The following is a 14,525-nucleotide window of genomic DNA, read 5'->3' as shown; positions in this document are numbered from 1 at the left end:
TTTTGTGGTTGTTCTTCCTTCTCTTTCACTGCACTCATAAATGAGCCCCTTATTTGTGCTGTACAGTAACTTGGCAGCTGAGGTGCTTCAGCTGCCAGAGCTCATCAGGAGGAAACCTGCAGGATGAGCAGGGCGATGCTGCAGTGGAGGGCTGAGCTCTTACTGGCAGAGCTGCGTGGCACCATCATGTACAGTACTAGCCTGAGCCACGTGTCATAAACTTCAGTGAACACCAAGCATGCAGTGCTTACTGGGTGGAGGCAGTACAGGATCTAATTTGAGAAAGCAGAATTGCAATTAAAAATTAACTTAGCCTCTTTGTCCCTTGACTCGTGTGCTTATAAATGACTGTGCATGAAGTTTTCCTTTTGGGCCAGTGATGGGGTCAGGAGTCAGAGGTGTTCTACTCTTCCCATATCACCTGTCCTTCTCTGGGGTAACCTTTTACAGGAGGGGGCTGGTAGTATCACAGGCTTCGGCAACAAAAGTAAGTCAATCTCTGAGCTATGATAGGACTCCTCTGCTGTTGCTAACAAAACAGGCCTCTGCCTCTCCTCAGGCATACATGTCCTGGAGTTTTTGCTCCTGCTCCACATGCGGTTCTTGCTGTCATTGCTGTTGCTGGGAGGTGATGGAGGGGGCAGGAAGTCATTCCTGGATGCCATCTAGCCCGTGCTGACTTGTTCCATTCCTCCCCTGTGGGAAACCCCAGGGTTCTGGATCAATTGATGCCTTCCTGGACTTAGTTCTCCCTTCAGATCCTGAGGCTGAAGCTAGGCTAAGAAACACCCATGCTAACCAGGCTGTGTTGGCAACCAAGTTTTTATGGCAGTAGTACCTCTAAGCAGCAAACTGCATGAATAATCCTGCATATCTTTACAACATGAGGAATGAGAACCTAGGAGAAAGGCCATTCTGCAAGTTGATGGTCTATTCTGAAATCTTCAGAGCTGTGTCAATCTGGACAATGATGGGAAATTTGGGCACAAATGGGCAGGATTGTTGAAGAGAGTGGGTGTTGCTACTTGCAGAGGAAAATTCAAATAGTCAAAGCAGTTGGGGTGGAGAGGAAAACAAAGAAACAATTGTGGACAATCAATGAAATTTTAAAACTGCAAACTTCATGTATTAAACCAGCATGTGTTGCTGCAGGACATTAAGGTTCAAAACTTGACAAATGGGCAACTCTGGGCAAATGGGGCAGCTCTGACTGCCACAGCAGTGGCTGTGGTACTTAAGCCATCTTTTTGCTGTCAAGTGGCCTATGAATATGCCTGGTTGTGATAACTCCAAGCTAGTCTGCTTCCAAACTTGACTTAATCTCAAATTTGGGGTAGCTGCTGCTTCTACTGTAGGACAACGTTGCTAGTTTTGTGACTGTGTGTGCAATTTCATAAGGTAGAGTTTTGAGGAGTTTCATTAATGCAGTGAAGAAAAGTAAGTTAATTTCTGAAGAACAGCAGAAGAATTGGAAAATCTCAAATGTTTCAGTATGTGGAGCCCTAAAGTATCTTAAAAACTGAAAGCAAACCCCTAAAACCCTGTTTCTCTTCTGGCTTGAAAACTGTACTTAGAATTACTTTATGGCTAGGAGCTATGAAAGAGATATATCTCCCTGTGGCAAGAAGAGAATGGTGCATAATGCTGTAATGCACATTTGGGGTTTGTTGGTTTTTTAATAAACCTTGAAGACGGTATGCCTTTAATAAATAGCTAGGAGTAGAAGAGCCCTGAAAGCAGGATTTTTACTCATTACCTCAGGCATGTTGTCTTCCACAGCAGCTCTTCTCAAGTTGTTTGACTACTTAATGAGCTCAAATAACTTTATTGTAAAGATCCTAACAGCTCTGCAACTCTGTTTTCCTGACTTAGGAAAGCAGTGTGGGCAGAGCTGGAAATAGGAGCACAGGGCTATTCCTTAGTTCTCAGAAGCAAGTCGGCAAATATTGAGACTTCCCCCAAGGGGGATTGCACCTGGAGCTAGACATCTTAAGGTAAGAAGTCCAGTGCATTGAGTAGAGGAGGTTATCTAGCTTAGTTCTTGGCTAGATTGAAGAGTAGAAAAATATTTTCAACCCCCACAATAGACAGAAATCCTTGCCTAGGATGCTGACTGCCTCAGTGTTGTGACTAGGCTGCCTGGCTCCAGTTCGTGATGCTGTTAAGAAGAGATATGTTCATGGTGAAGCCAGTAAACAAGCCAGGTGGATGGGAAAATGTACGTCTTAGTTATCCTCTCCAGTGTTGCTGCCTTCTGGGATTAAAGGCCTGAGAGAATGTTGCTCTTGCAGAGGAAAGGAGGAAATCAGCTAACAGAGAGCCTTCACTCACTTCTCCTAGGTTGGTAGTGATGCATCTGTTGTATAGTGTGACTGTGCAGTTGTATAGTGTGACTGTGCCAACCAGCTCACAACTGATGGCTGCAGCTGTGGACACTGGAAATGGGAATGCTGTGTGTTTGATATTTGGTGTACATATGGACCAGAACTATTACGGGAGCTTTCTGTGGCTCATTTAATGGACCTATATTTGTGTACTTCTGGCTTTGTGGACCCTGACCCGAGGAGTTAACTGAGTAAAAACTGAGATGTTACTAACCTAGCTGTGCAGTGAGAGCTCCTTGGGTGCAATGACTGCTGTATAGATGAGATTTTTGAGATCAGTCTGTAGCACAGCTGGATGATATTGTATTTCTGTGCTACTTTCCCATCTCATTAGCATCTTGCTACGTGCTGTGCAACAATGGGCTTAGCACAGTCTCTAACTATGGCATCTCTTGAAGTTAGAGCAGTAATACTCTCTTTAACCACAGAGTTCAGATGTGTTCTCTTCTGGTAGTTAAAGGGTGATCACTGCTTGGTGGGAAGGCTAGCCAGTTATAACAAGGCCCACATACAAGTTTAGCTCCCGAGTTAACCTAAATATTTAATAGGATTAAGCAAAAGCCTTTGATTGAAACAGAAGAATGTACTGGGCTCCAGTGATCATTGGTACACCCAGGCTGGCAGCAGGGAACCCTGCTGACCTTGCTGTCTGTTGGGGCTACTTCTTCCCAGGCTAGACTGGTAACCCCAGCCTAGTATTGTTTTTCTTGTGGCTGTTGTTTCTTAAAGCAGCATGGTCTGTTTGGAGCAAGGAGCTTGGTAGAGCAAATTTTAAGAAACTTAACAGTTCTCTGTTGCTTATTCAGGAGACGTAACTGAGCTTGGGGGAGGAAGGAGAAGCAGGAAAGCTGACAGAATCACAGAATGGTTAAGGTTGGAAGGGACCATAGTGGGTCATCTGGTCCAACCTCCCTGCTCTGGCAGGATCATCCTAGAGTAGATTGCACATTGTTTCATTCAGGCAGTTCTTTAATATCTCCAGTGATGGAGATTCCACAGCCTCTCTGAGCAACCTGTCCCGTGCACAGTCATCTGCATAGTAAAGTTCTTTCTCATATTCAGATGAAACTTCCTGTGCATCAATTTCTGCCTGTTGTCTCTTGTCCTTTTGCTTGGCACAACTGAGAAGAGCCTTGATGCATGTTCGTGACACCCTCCTGTCAGAAACTTATAGACATTGATGAGGTCCCCTGTCAGTTGCCTCTTCTCAAGGCTGAACAGGCCCAACTCTTTCACTGTTTTGTAAGAGAGATACTCCGGGCCCTTAATCATCTTTGTTGCCTTCCACTGGACTTAATTCAGGAGCTCTGTGTCTCTCTTTGTACTCTCTTGACCTCTGAGATGTTCCCCACGAGTTCTTATGTGTTGCTCAGCTGTGCTGCTTCCTCAGTAGAAGGCTTATTTCAGCAGTGGAGTTGGTTTGTGGGACTTTTTTCTAGCTTCTAAGCTCTTTGCTCTCAGAAAATTGAAGAAATTTACATCACTTCTCACCACCAGGAGTGGTAGCTAGAGATGGTGTTTTAGTTGATGCTACTATTGCAAAGTTTATATAAATAGTGATGAAATTAGCAAGGTATTTGTGATTAAATCTCTTTGGTAACTGCTGGTAGCACTCTGTCAAGTGCTACCAGCACAAGATCAAGAGATCTTGACTGCAGTGATGGCGGTGTCTTGTTTTACTGTCCTGAAAAGGCAACTTGGGTATTCTGTGGAGCACGTGCTGTCTGTGCATATGCTCTGAGACCCACTAGATGTCCAGAGCTCTGCACAGGGTAAGAGTGTTGCTCTAAAGCTGCCCAGAGGACCTGTCTGTAACATAACTGGTTGTCTGTCTACTTTCTCTTTAGGTCTCATAAGTGAAAGAAGATGGGGTCTGGCTGCCTAAAAGTCACCAAATACTTCCTCTTCCTCTTCAATCTCCTGTTCCTTGTAAGTATTGTGGGCATCTGTGGAGTTGAAAGGAAGGCCTGGACCCAAATTAGCTGGAAGGTGTTTTTTAATGGATGTTGGCCCAGTGTGTTCATTAAATAAAATAGCCACAGTTTTGGAAGGAGGGAGGGAATCCCTGAAGCTGAGAGATGTCAGAGCTATTGTATGTGTCTCAGGTATGCCAAGCAGCACCACTCCCAGAACCCACCTGCTGTCTCCAATGCTCCCTTCCTGCATTGAGAAGGGAAAGAGGAGTTACGGGTTCTTTTTGGAAGGGGAGTAGTTGTAACTTTCTCTGACACATCTGGAGCAGCAGCTGAATTGTCCCTACGTAGCAAAGCTACAAAACCTGCCAAGCAACAGCAGTGCCCTCCTAAATAGGCCAGGCAGGCTTCTAACAACAACTCTAATTTTGTTTGAGTCCCAGTGGCTGGTTTTGATTTTTAACAAGATGACTGGGCAACCTTCTTGGGGAAATGAAGCAGCCCACTGGGTGCAGTTATTTCCAAGTGTGAGGCTTAGTGAAAGATGAACTCTTTTTGGAACAGAGTGGATCTGGGAGGCCCATGCACATTTGTGCATGCATCCCTTTTTGAAGCTTAGATATTGTGTGTCTTGTGGAAGGTGATGGTACTGTTGGTGATGCCAACTTGCATGGAATGGTGTAGTGGGGAAGTGAAAGGTTTCAGCTTTCCACATTTCAGCAAGAAAATAGCCTCTCTGATATTGTTACCCTTTGTGCAGTGTGTAAGAAGAAGGAAGGGTCAGGCTGGGAGAGAAAGGAAGGGAAATGAAGTGTGATAAGGTGAGCACAGCTTTCGGTTGCTGCACACAGCTTCACTCTTGCTTCCTGCATGGCTGCACTATGCTGCTAGCACACGGGGTGTACTTGAGGTACATCTGGATCAGGTTTCCCCTGGCCTACTGTCCTTGCTCTTTGCTCTCTGCATTTTCCTTCCATCCTAAGAGCTGTCATCTGTGAGCCCAAAGTCAGGGGATCTTAGAGCATCCATGGGGAAAATTCTTGGGAGAGAGAGGAAAGGAAAGATTTTGAAGTGCTACTAGGTCTTTCAGAGTATGATTTAGTCCATTTTAAAAATAAGAAAAATTCATCTGAGTCCAGGTCTGTCCCCCTGTTAGTGCAGGACTCCTCTGAAGACATTAGCGTCCAGCCTATCTCCTCTCTTGAAGAGGTGATAAATTTTAAGCAGTATGTAACAACCACTCTACCCTGGGAAGCAAAGCTGTATTTCTTAATGCAGTGTTTGAGTCTTGCTGAAGCCCAGTACCTGGGCACTGTCTAGTTTTCCTTTATGCCTAATCCTAGGTCCAAGTTCATGAGCTAATCTCTGTATAAAAAAATCTCTTGTCAAGAAAGCCAGCCTAGCATGTGGGGAAAGGGGAAGGATGACAGCCTGAAATGCTACAGTGCCTTACGATAGTGTCACTGGTTTTTGCTGAATGCTGTCAATGGTCATTGTGACATCTCTATTTCATGTTGCCTTTTTCTCCCTTTTTTTGCTAAGCCAGGCATGGTTGCAGGCAGGCTATTGGGATGGATATGCTCTCAGGAGGCAGAGCTGAACTGCTTTATTGGGCTGACCCACATCTGTGCTGTGTTTTCCTATATTTTGCAAGACTGAGAGGATGGTGGGTGCTGAATCCTACTTTGGGTCCTGAGGAGGCTTGAGTGCTCCTCTCTGGGTGGCAAGTGATGGGAAGCTACTGTTCTTTGTCTTCTGCACATGCTGCTTTAAACCAACTCCTCTGGTGTAGCACCCAGCCCTTATCCCTCTTGTGGAAGGCTGGTGTGGTGTACTGAGATGGACCTGGAGAGTAACAGCTTTAAGGTGGGATGTATGTGAGAAGGTCTATTCTGACTGAAGGGAGAAGCTGCTTTAAATGAGCTCTAAGCCAGCCATACAGCATGGGCGCTGTCTTCACCTCAGGCTGGTCTGGCATGTGAGGTCTCCAAAGCCACTGTCTTCTGAGGGGAGCTTGATAGTTCTCTGAAGTGAAGATTTTGAGCATGCTTCTGTCTTGATGGCAGGCTTATTACACATGCCAGGTGTTAAATGGCATTCATTACTTTTTTGCCATCATAGAAAGTAGTTGACCTGAGGAGTTTTTCCATTATGGTTTTTCAGAGTCTGAATTGGGAAGGGGAGCATGGTGATTCTTGAGCTTATACAACATGGCAGATCAATACTAATCTAGCAGAGAAACTGCTTGTGTTGAGTTGCCGTGAGCTCTCAGCACAGACAGGTTTTGCATATCCTGGGGTGGTGTCCTGAAGCTGCTGAGTTTTGTTGAGGGGAGTGCTTGTGCAAATGTGAACGTTAATGCTGATGACGAAGCTCTGTGTCTGCTCTGGACCTTGACCTGATCCTATGTAATTGCTCCCTGTGCACACGAGCCCTTGCTGTCTGAAGTGTATTCTTCAGCCTTGCTGGCAGTTGAAGCCTTTAGAGACATGCTGGTGATTCTTTTTAGAAGTTAATCATTGAAATTGCACTGCTCGACAGTTTGAGGTCTGTGAGAAGGTTACTGGCTATAGCTGAAGTAGTTCAGGGACTTAGTGGTATTTTTCAGTCTTGGAGCCTTCCTTCAGGGAAGGGTTTGACCTGCTTTGATTACAAGGAAGAAGGTTACTTGGACTCTTTGCCTGCTTGCTAGAAAAGATACCAAAACACCACAAGCTTGGAGCCTAATCTTAGTTTCTCTCATCAGAACTTAGCACATCTACCTTGGCTAGCAGACATGTGCCATAGCACATACTTCTCCTTAAAGACAAAACAGTTCTGTGAGACAAGTTCAACAGTCTCTGGAAACTATTTGTTTAGAATATATAATTTTCTGTCCTACTTCTAACCCTTCTCTAAATGCAGCAGAACGCTACTACCTAAAGCAAAGCCTGGACTTAAGGAGCCTTTTTGTTGGAACCTGTGCCAGGCTCAGTGTTACTTCACACAATCTGAGTGTGAAGGAAAGCTGTGCTGGGGGAGGACAGCTGGAAACCCCCAGGTGCAATTTCCAGAAAAACGACTCAGCTCTGTCACAACTCAGTTTTTCCAATCCCCTCTTGACTGGTTCTCTGGGGGAAACTGCTGACCCTGCCTTGAGGGAGCTGCATCCTTCTGGCTTGGGTGTAGAATGACATTTTGCTGAAATTTGGGGTGAAACTTCCACCCCCCAAGGGAGAAGGGGAAACATCTGTTCCCTACTTCAGGAGTTTACAGCAATGGAGCAGAGGAATTAAACTCCATGCTAAGCAGATGTGATTTCTTCCATGGAGGGTCTGAAGCCAAGGCACTGGCAGAAGCCACCTTGCTATGCAATGCAAACTCTTGAAGGTGCTGGGCAGAGATACTATCCTGCTAAGAGGTAAATATACCTTTTTTAATAGCACAGTGTTTTCTCCCTGTGGTTATTATCTTCCTGCCTTCCCCTTGTGGTGTTTTCCACAGCAGCTCCCGACAAATGTATGAGTTGTGGACTGGAGCAAAAATCAGAGTGAAAACAGGCCTTGGATAGTCTGAGCACCTTGTAACAAATAACTTCTCAGGAACTTTGCTCAGCTGCTGTTCTGTGTTTTGTCAGCAACGGCAAAACTTAAGTAATGTTTCAGGGTCAGCTTACCAAAAGAGATGCCACATACAGCCTGGCTTGCATCTTTGTTAAGACAAATATTTATTGAGACTATGGTTTAAATGTGAGACTGCCTCAAACTGTCCATTCAGCAGTTCTTGGTACTACCAAGTTTGAGAGGAATTTTTTAGGTGTCAAGCTGTTGCATGTTGAAGGGGCCTTTCTAGACTGATTATCAGATTGAGTGTTGTGAGTGCAACATGTAGGGACATAAGACAAGAGGGCATTCTTTTTTTATGGGGTACAGCAGCTGCATTTTTTTCTGAATGAGTCAGCATGATCCATCCATCTTCATAGATGGGAATTTGCTTGATGACTTTATACTCCTGTCCCCAGGGCTGAAGCACAGTGCAAACTTTCAAAATGTGGGGCCAAGACCTGTCCATACAACCCTCTCTGCCAGTTTGCTTTAGGTGGTGATTTGGCATCCCAAGTATCAGGACATTCTCTAATGAAGCACAGAATTGCAATCTCTCTTCAGCCCTGTTAATTTATTTCACTTAATCCTTTCCGAAATCTTGCTGCTGCTGCTGCTTGCATTTCATGTCCTCTGGAAGCATTTCACTTGCAATTCTTGTTGTTCTATTGTTTCTTCAAGGTCTATTTTAGACCTTTGCACAAGTGGTTTCCAGTTTCTGCCTCTCCTAGTTGGCTGACCAGCACAAGTTTGAGCTTCCTATCAAAACTGCAGACTTCTAGGCTTCACAGTGTATTTTCTTTATTATGTGTATAATGCTGCCCTTACCCTAATTTGGGAACTGGAATCATCTACATAAAAACACCTCACAGTGTAGTATAAAACATGGTGATACTTGCAAGCAAAACACAGCATGCTTCCCTCCACCTTTCAAAGTTAGATGGGAAGACTGTGTATTGCTTGACTTCTCAATTCAGTGTCTGGATTCAGCTGAGTCCTCAGAGAGGCGTATTGCTCTGCTAATCCTTGTCCTAGATAGGACTCTGTGGTGAGTAAGGCAGAGGCCATTTCATGGAGGAGTTTCATAACTCTTGATTTTGTATTGGGACTAAGATATGTTGGCTTGAGGTGGTGGAGTATTCTGGCATAAAGTAGGGGCCAAGGCAAATGCCTAAACTTGGCTTTAGAAGGGGCAACACACTTTGTTCAAGGGAATCTGCTGCTGGGGTTTTTTTGTGTTTGTGGTTTGAAGTCATAACATTATAACAGAGCCTGACAAGGCAAAGATTTCCCTTCTGGAAAGGTTCCAGCTGCCAGATATCTAACCCTTTGTCAGCTGGCTCCCAGCCTGGGTCCATAGTCATGGGTTTCTCTATTCAAAAAAATCTTTAAAATCACATGCATTTTTTCTTCCTTGGTTCTTCACAGAAGCAATGCACTTACCTTTTGCATCTGACAACAATTTTCAACAGCAGGGCGTCTTTTCCTCTGACTGTTTTGAATGGTCCTTCTATACAATATCATGTATTATTGAAATACTGTGTGAAGGACTGCCAAGCAAATCTTGGGGCTCCTGTGCAGTTGGCTGAGACATTCTTCCTGGAGTCATGCTAATCCTGTTTACTCTGGGAGGAGTATCATGGGGGAAATGGGTGGGAACAGCAAAGGAATGATTGTTTTTGGTCTGGAAATATGGGTAATGGTGACTGCCTCCTCTTATTTGTCTAAGCTAATAAACCGGCTATGTATGTTTTGTTCTTGCTTTTTCAGATCCTGGGTGCTGTGATTCTGGGGTTTGGCATATGGATTCTGGCTGACAAAACCAGTTTCATTGCAGTTCTACGTAAGCCCATGTTTTTTCATGTTTATTCTTCTGAATTGACTCTAGTCTAAGGCTGTGTTTCACCACTATGTAGACTAGGAATGGCAGTACTTTTGTGCATGGTCTGTGGCCTGAGCAGTAACATGGTCTTTAGCAAGATGGGACTCCTGTCAAGGACAGGGTGAAAGGGAGTAACCCTGGGGACGCAGCATTCCTCCTAGTCTTGTAGATTGCAACACCACGGTCAGACCGAGTCAGACCATTGCCACTTCAACCAGCAATCCAAATATTTCATCTTAAACATAGGGACTAGTATTTCGTCCTATTTTCACTGCATGCTCTGTGTTTCTGCCACAGCTTCCTTACTACCATCATGTGCAAAGACCCACAATCCCTTAATGTAGTTTTGCTGTGTGAGTCCTCCATGCCAAGAAATTTGACTTGAGTCTTAACAGAGGGTCTGCTTTTTGCAACAATCAGAAAAATGGCTTAGCAGAGCCTGGGCTTTGTAGGACTGTAAGTGGACTTTCACCAAATAATTAGCTCGGCTCCATCTTTCACAAGCTCTTCTTCTTTTGCACTTTTTTTTTCCTAGAGAGGACTTCAAATAACTTTTCTGCTTGGTGGGCCTGGTTACTTATTGCCACTGCCTCCCGAATTGCTGAGTCTGGCACCAGCCTCAGATGCTGCAAGAGGGCTGTGTGCATACAGCTTGTAGCCCCAGAAACTGAGCAGTAATGCCATTATAATGTCAATAGTCCTATTCCCAAAGACACTGATTCTGCAAAGGGCTTTATCTCCCTGCTGAACACTCTGGCCTAGCTTTGGAAGATGCTGGGTGGAGAGCCACCCTCTGCTAATACCACATATGAAGATACTGCTGCCTGCTCTGTTTTTGTGCTATGGTGTCTGGCTTGCTACTTACAGTACTTGAAGGTCACAAAGCACAACAGGAGTGTTAGTTAATAAAGTGGGAGTGTGAGCAGAATCAAACTTCTAATACACACAGCCTAAAAGGAGCATGTTGGGGCCTGGCTGTTCGCAGCACTCCATGTGGCCTGAGGTATGCGTAATACTAGCGGGCTAGCAGCTGTTCCCTCAGGTTGATGGGTGTTAAAGCCAGTTGTGGAGATAGAAGTTCCCGAGGTTGGCTCAGCTTCTTCCCATTTCACTCGGAATCTCTGCTAACAGAGCATTTAAGGATTTTGTTTCCTTCCTGGCGATTTCCAGTATCAGCTCTTTCTCCCTGCCCCCTCACTTCCTTTCCCATGCCTTGCCCCTCTTTCCCTTTGCTTTAGTGACCTAGGCATCAGGGAAGGAGCTCGGCACAGCAGGGCACTCCAGCTGCTGCCAAAGGAGCCTGTTGTACTTGCTTGGCTGCCTTCCCAGTGCAGGGGAAAACACAGAGCAACAGGAAAAGAGCAGGAATTGAATGCTCACATAGCCTTCTCTTGCAAGACAAGACTGTTGTAGATCAGAAGTGCAAGTGTGGCTCTTGGTGTCTTGACACTGTGAGTTCACCAAAGGGCTTTTGAGTTGGAAATACCTTTTTCTTTCTTCTAATGGGAAGTTGACTAAGCAGCAGCTTTCTAGCACTGTGGAGGTGCTGCAGCCCAGGCACTTGAACACTTAGAGTATAATGGCTGAGCTGATTTTGAGGGAGGGAATAATACAGACTTGTGAAGGCCACTCTTGTAAGGATGCTAGTTCAGTAAATGCTTTGCAGTATCACCACCTAACCCAGATAGGAGGAGTCACAGAACTGGTGAAGGAACCAGGGTCCTGGTTTCTGTGGTGTATGTCCAGCCAGGGAGAGTCTTGCCTGGAAATTAATCGAGGCTGAAGTGACTTGTGTGGCAAATGGATCTGGTTCACATTTTGATAACTGACCTTTCCTTGTTCAGCATATTATGGGGAAAAGGTTTGGAAGCTAGTGACTTCCACCAGGTATCAGAAGTGGAGAGAGGTGAGTCTGGATGAGTCTGTATTTGTTTGGTCTTTTAATGTATTTCAGGAGGAGCTCAGAGGAAGCTTGCCTCCTGGGACTTCTGTTCAGGAAACTAAATGCTGAGTTCTAAAAATGTTATTTTCATTAATCACTGGACATCCAGAATTCCCCTACACTGTGCAGCTTTCAGATTCAAGCATGTCTCATAATGATAAATGAGTTTTCTAGTTACTATTTCCAGACAGTATCTCTTCAACTTTTATGCTGTCATACTTGCCATCTCCAATCCTATTCTGCGAGAAACAGTCCAGTGACCAACTCAAATGTAAGCATTGGTTTCCTGTGTTGCTCACAGTACTAAATGCTGAGAGGATGGGGCTGACAGCACCACCATTGCTAAAATAATGCAACCTAAACTTGACTGAAAAACTGTGGAGCATTCAAGAGCACAGTCATTCCAGAAAATAGCAGGGGAATAGCTAGGAGGTTTTGTAAAAGTAGGTAATTTGGGCATGATACCTGTTTTGATCCTGGAATAGCATCTGTTTGCAGGACCTGTGCATGACCCATTGCAGCAGCCTGCAGTAAGTGCCTGGCCACAAGTCATTCAGCACTGTCTTGTCAAGTAAACTGTCACATCATCTGTGCTCAACACTAGCAGTAGCTCATGTTTCACTGCACAGCATTAGTGGGTCCCACTGTTGGCTGTAAGTGGGCAAGTAAAAACAGAATGGCTAGAACAAAGAGTAGTGCATTAAAGTGAAAAGATGATCCAAAAAGGTGTTTTAGAACCTGGAGGAAAGCTTCTGGGAAGATAGCAAAAAGGGAATTGAAGCAAATAGGCAGTAGTTGTGGAGTAGAACATTCTTTATCTTGTTCTCACTCAGAGTGCCTTCGTGAGGGAGTAAAATTCCAGTAAGCAGTTAACTTTCTCCAAACAAGGTTCATTTTTTTGGAGTGACCTTGAGCCTTCCAGGCTCTGTAGACCTGCAGGCTGATTTTGAAGGTCTGTCTTCAATCAGAAGACACCCAGAACAGCCTTCTATCACTATGTTCCGCACACCTCTGTGTAGTCCCTTGGCAGAAGACAAAAGACAATTATCAGTAGATATGGACACAGCTATATGAATGGTGATGGTAGATGAAGTTTCTGTCAGTAGCTAATGCTGTTCCCTCTCCTGGCTCCTACAGAGATGTCGTCTCCCTCCCTGAAGACTGGTGCATACATTCTTATTGGTGTTGGGGCACTCACCATGCTCATGGGGTTCCTGGGCTGTCTTGGAGCAGTCAATGAAATTCGATGTCTCTTGGGTCTGGTGAGAATATTCATGCTGTTTAATAACTCTCCTGCAAAATATCTGTTGGATTGTAACTGTGACTCTGGTCTCCTGGTGACAGTACATTGGCTAGGTCAACTTAGATCTGCTTCTTAATTTGCACATGTTAAATTCTCCAGCAGTCAATGGACTGCCGCAGAGCTCCTCAGACACTACTGATAATGAGATGATAACTCTGTGAAATGAGATGGGATGTCACTGACACTTTCTGCACACAGTGAGTTGAAGACTGCCAACTGGAAGTACCTCAAGTGACCCTGTACCCTGTCCCCCTCACCCTGACTTCCAAGTTGGTGTTGTGCTCTCAGTGGGGGAAGGACAAGTATCAAGCACAATGAAAGAGAACAGGAAGAATGACTGTGCCCTGCTGTTCTGCAAAGTTCAGCTTCTGTGTAAAGTGCAAGAGTTGAGAGAGACTCAACTAATAATGTCCTGTATGTCAGGACTTCTCTTCCAACAGTTTATCTATAGGGAGTTTTCTGTCTGTGTTAGATAAGATGGCACTAGCTTCATACACTTCAGCCTGCCACTTGACTTGGGCTTATTCAGAGCACATGTGTATAGGAAGTATGGCACACATGGTGTGTCCTGGTTTTAGGGGCATCTCCTAGCGTAACAGTAGTAGCTGCCACTGTTTAAAAGTAACCTCAGCAGTGTGCTGGTGAATCTTAAATTTAGATCCCCAAACAAATGGCATTTTTAAAAAATAATTGAATTTAAAAACAATTTTAAAAAACTAGGTTTATAAAATTGATTCTATTTTTCTTTGGATACTTGGAGTAGGCAGAGTCTAATTGATGGAGGCCAGAGTGGTGTGGGAATGGAGCCAGAGGTGGGAGAGGGAGTCCCACCTGGAATGACGCATGCAGAGAGTGCTTGTGAACCCTCTGCCTCCTGAAGTCTTCCTGTTGGCCTGATAGGAGAAGTGCTGAAGTGCCCTGGTCTGATATGGGTGCTTGTATGTAAAGCCTTTTCCCAGGAAGAGCATTTTTGACAACAGTGTTTGTCTGCAGGCACAAAAGGTGTTAGCTCAATGTTGTGATTTCTCTTGTATATGAAATCTTATGAAACTTGTGCTATTATGTGCAGAGCTTTCTAAGGGCTGATAGTGTTCACCCATTCTTTTTGGTTTCCAGTACTTCACCTGCCTGATGATAATCCTAATAACTCAGGTTGCTGCTGGACTAGTCATCTACTTCCAGAAAGAAATGGTAAGTGTTTCCTACTGTGCATCTTTTCCTTGCTTTTGGCTTGGGAAAACCGGCAACATGTAGAAGTTCTTTCCTTCAAACTGGGCTATACTGTTAGCAGGCATAACTAGATTCTCTTTTCCTGTACCCCTGCTCAGCAGCTTTGCTGGGCAGTTTGCTTTTTCTGTATCTGCTTCAGTACTGCTGCTTTCTCAAATATTATGAAGCTCTGTTTGGTATGCAAGGCTTTATTTTTGCATAGTAGGAACAGTGAAAAGAAAATCCTGAAAGGATTTTAGGCTGCACCTGCTCTTGAACCTGCTGTAGACAACTATTTGGGCATGTATTAG

General features: G+C 44.6%; 1 protein-coding gene across 2 annotated transcripts in view; it reads left to right on the top strand.

Annotated features, from left to right (window-relative positions):
• The window catches only part of CD82 (CD82 molecule), a 39,359-nt gene that overhangs the window by 14,962 nt on the left and 9,872 nt on the right, over positions 1–14,525 (top strand). For both annotated transcript variants that reach the window (XM_071558625.1, XM_071558626.1), the window contains exons 2-5: positions 4,232–4,313; positions 9,649–9,721; positions 12,840–12,964; positions 14,122–14,196. In XM_071558625.1, coding sequence (XP_071414726.1) covers positions 4,251–4,313; positions 9,649–9,721; positions 12,840–12,964; positions 14,122–14,196 — 336 coding nt within the window. In that variant the 5' untranslated portion in view covers positions 4,232–4,250. The remainder of the gene's footprint in view (positions 1–4,231; positions 4,314–9,648; positions 9,722–12,839; positions 12,965–14,121; positions 14,197–14,525) is intronic.

This window comes from Pithys albifrons, chromosome 6 (genome assembly GCF_047495875.1).
Source record: "Pithys albifrons albifrons isolate INPA30051 chromosome 6, PitAlb_v1, whole genome shotgun sequence".
NCBI lineage: Eukaryota > Metazoa > Chordata > Aves > Passeriformes > Thamnophilidae > Pithys > Pithys albifrons.
Note: the sequence above shows the minus strand (reverse complement) of the source record. Positions and strands in the feature narration are given on the sequence as shown.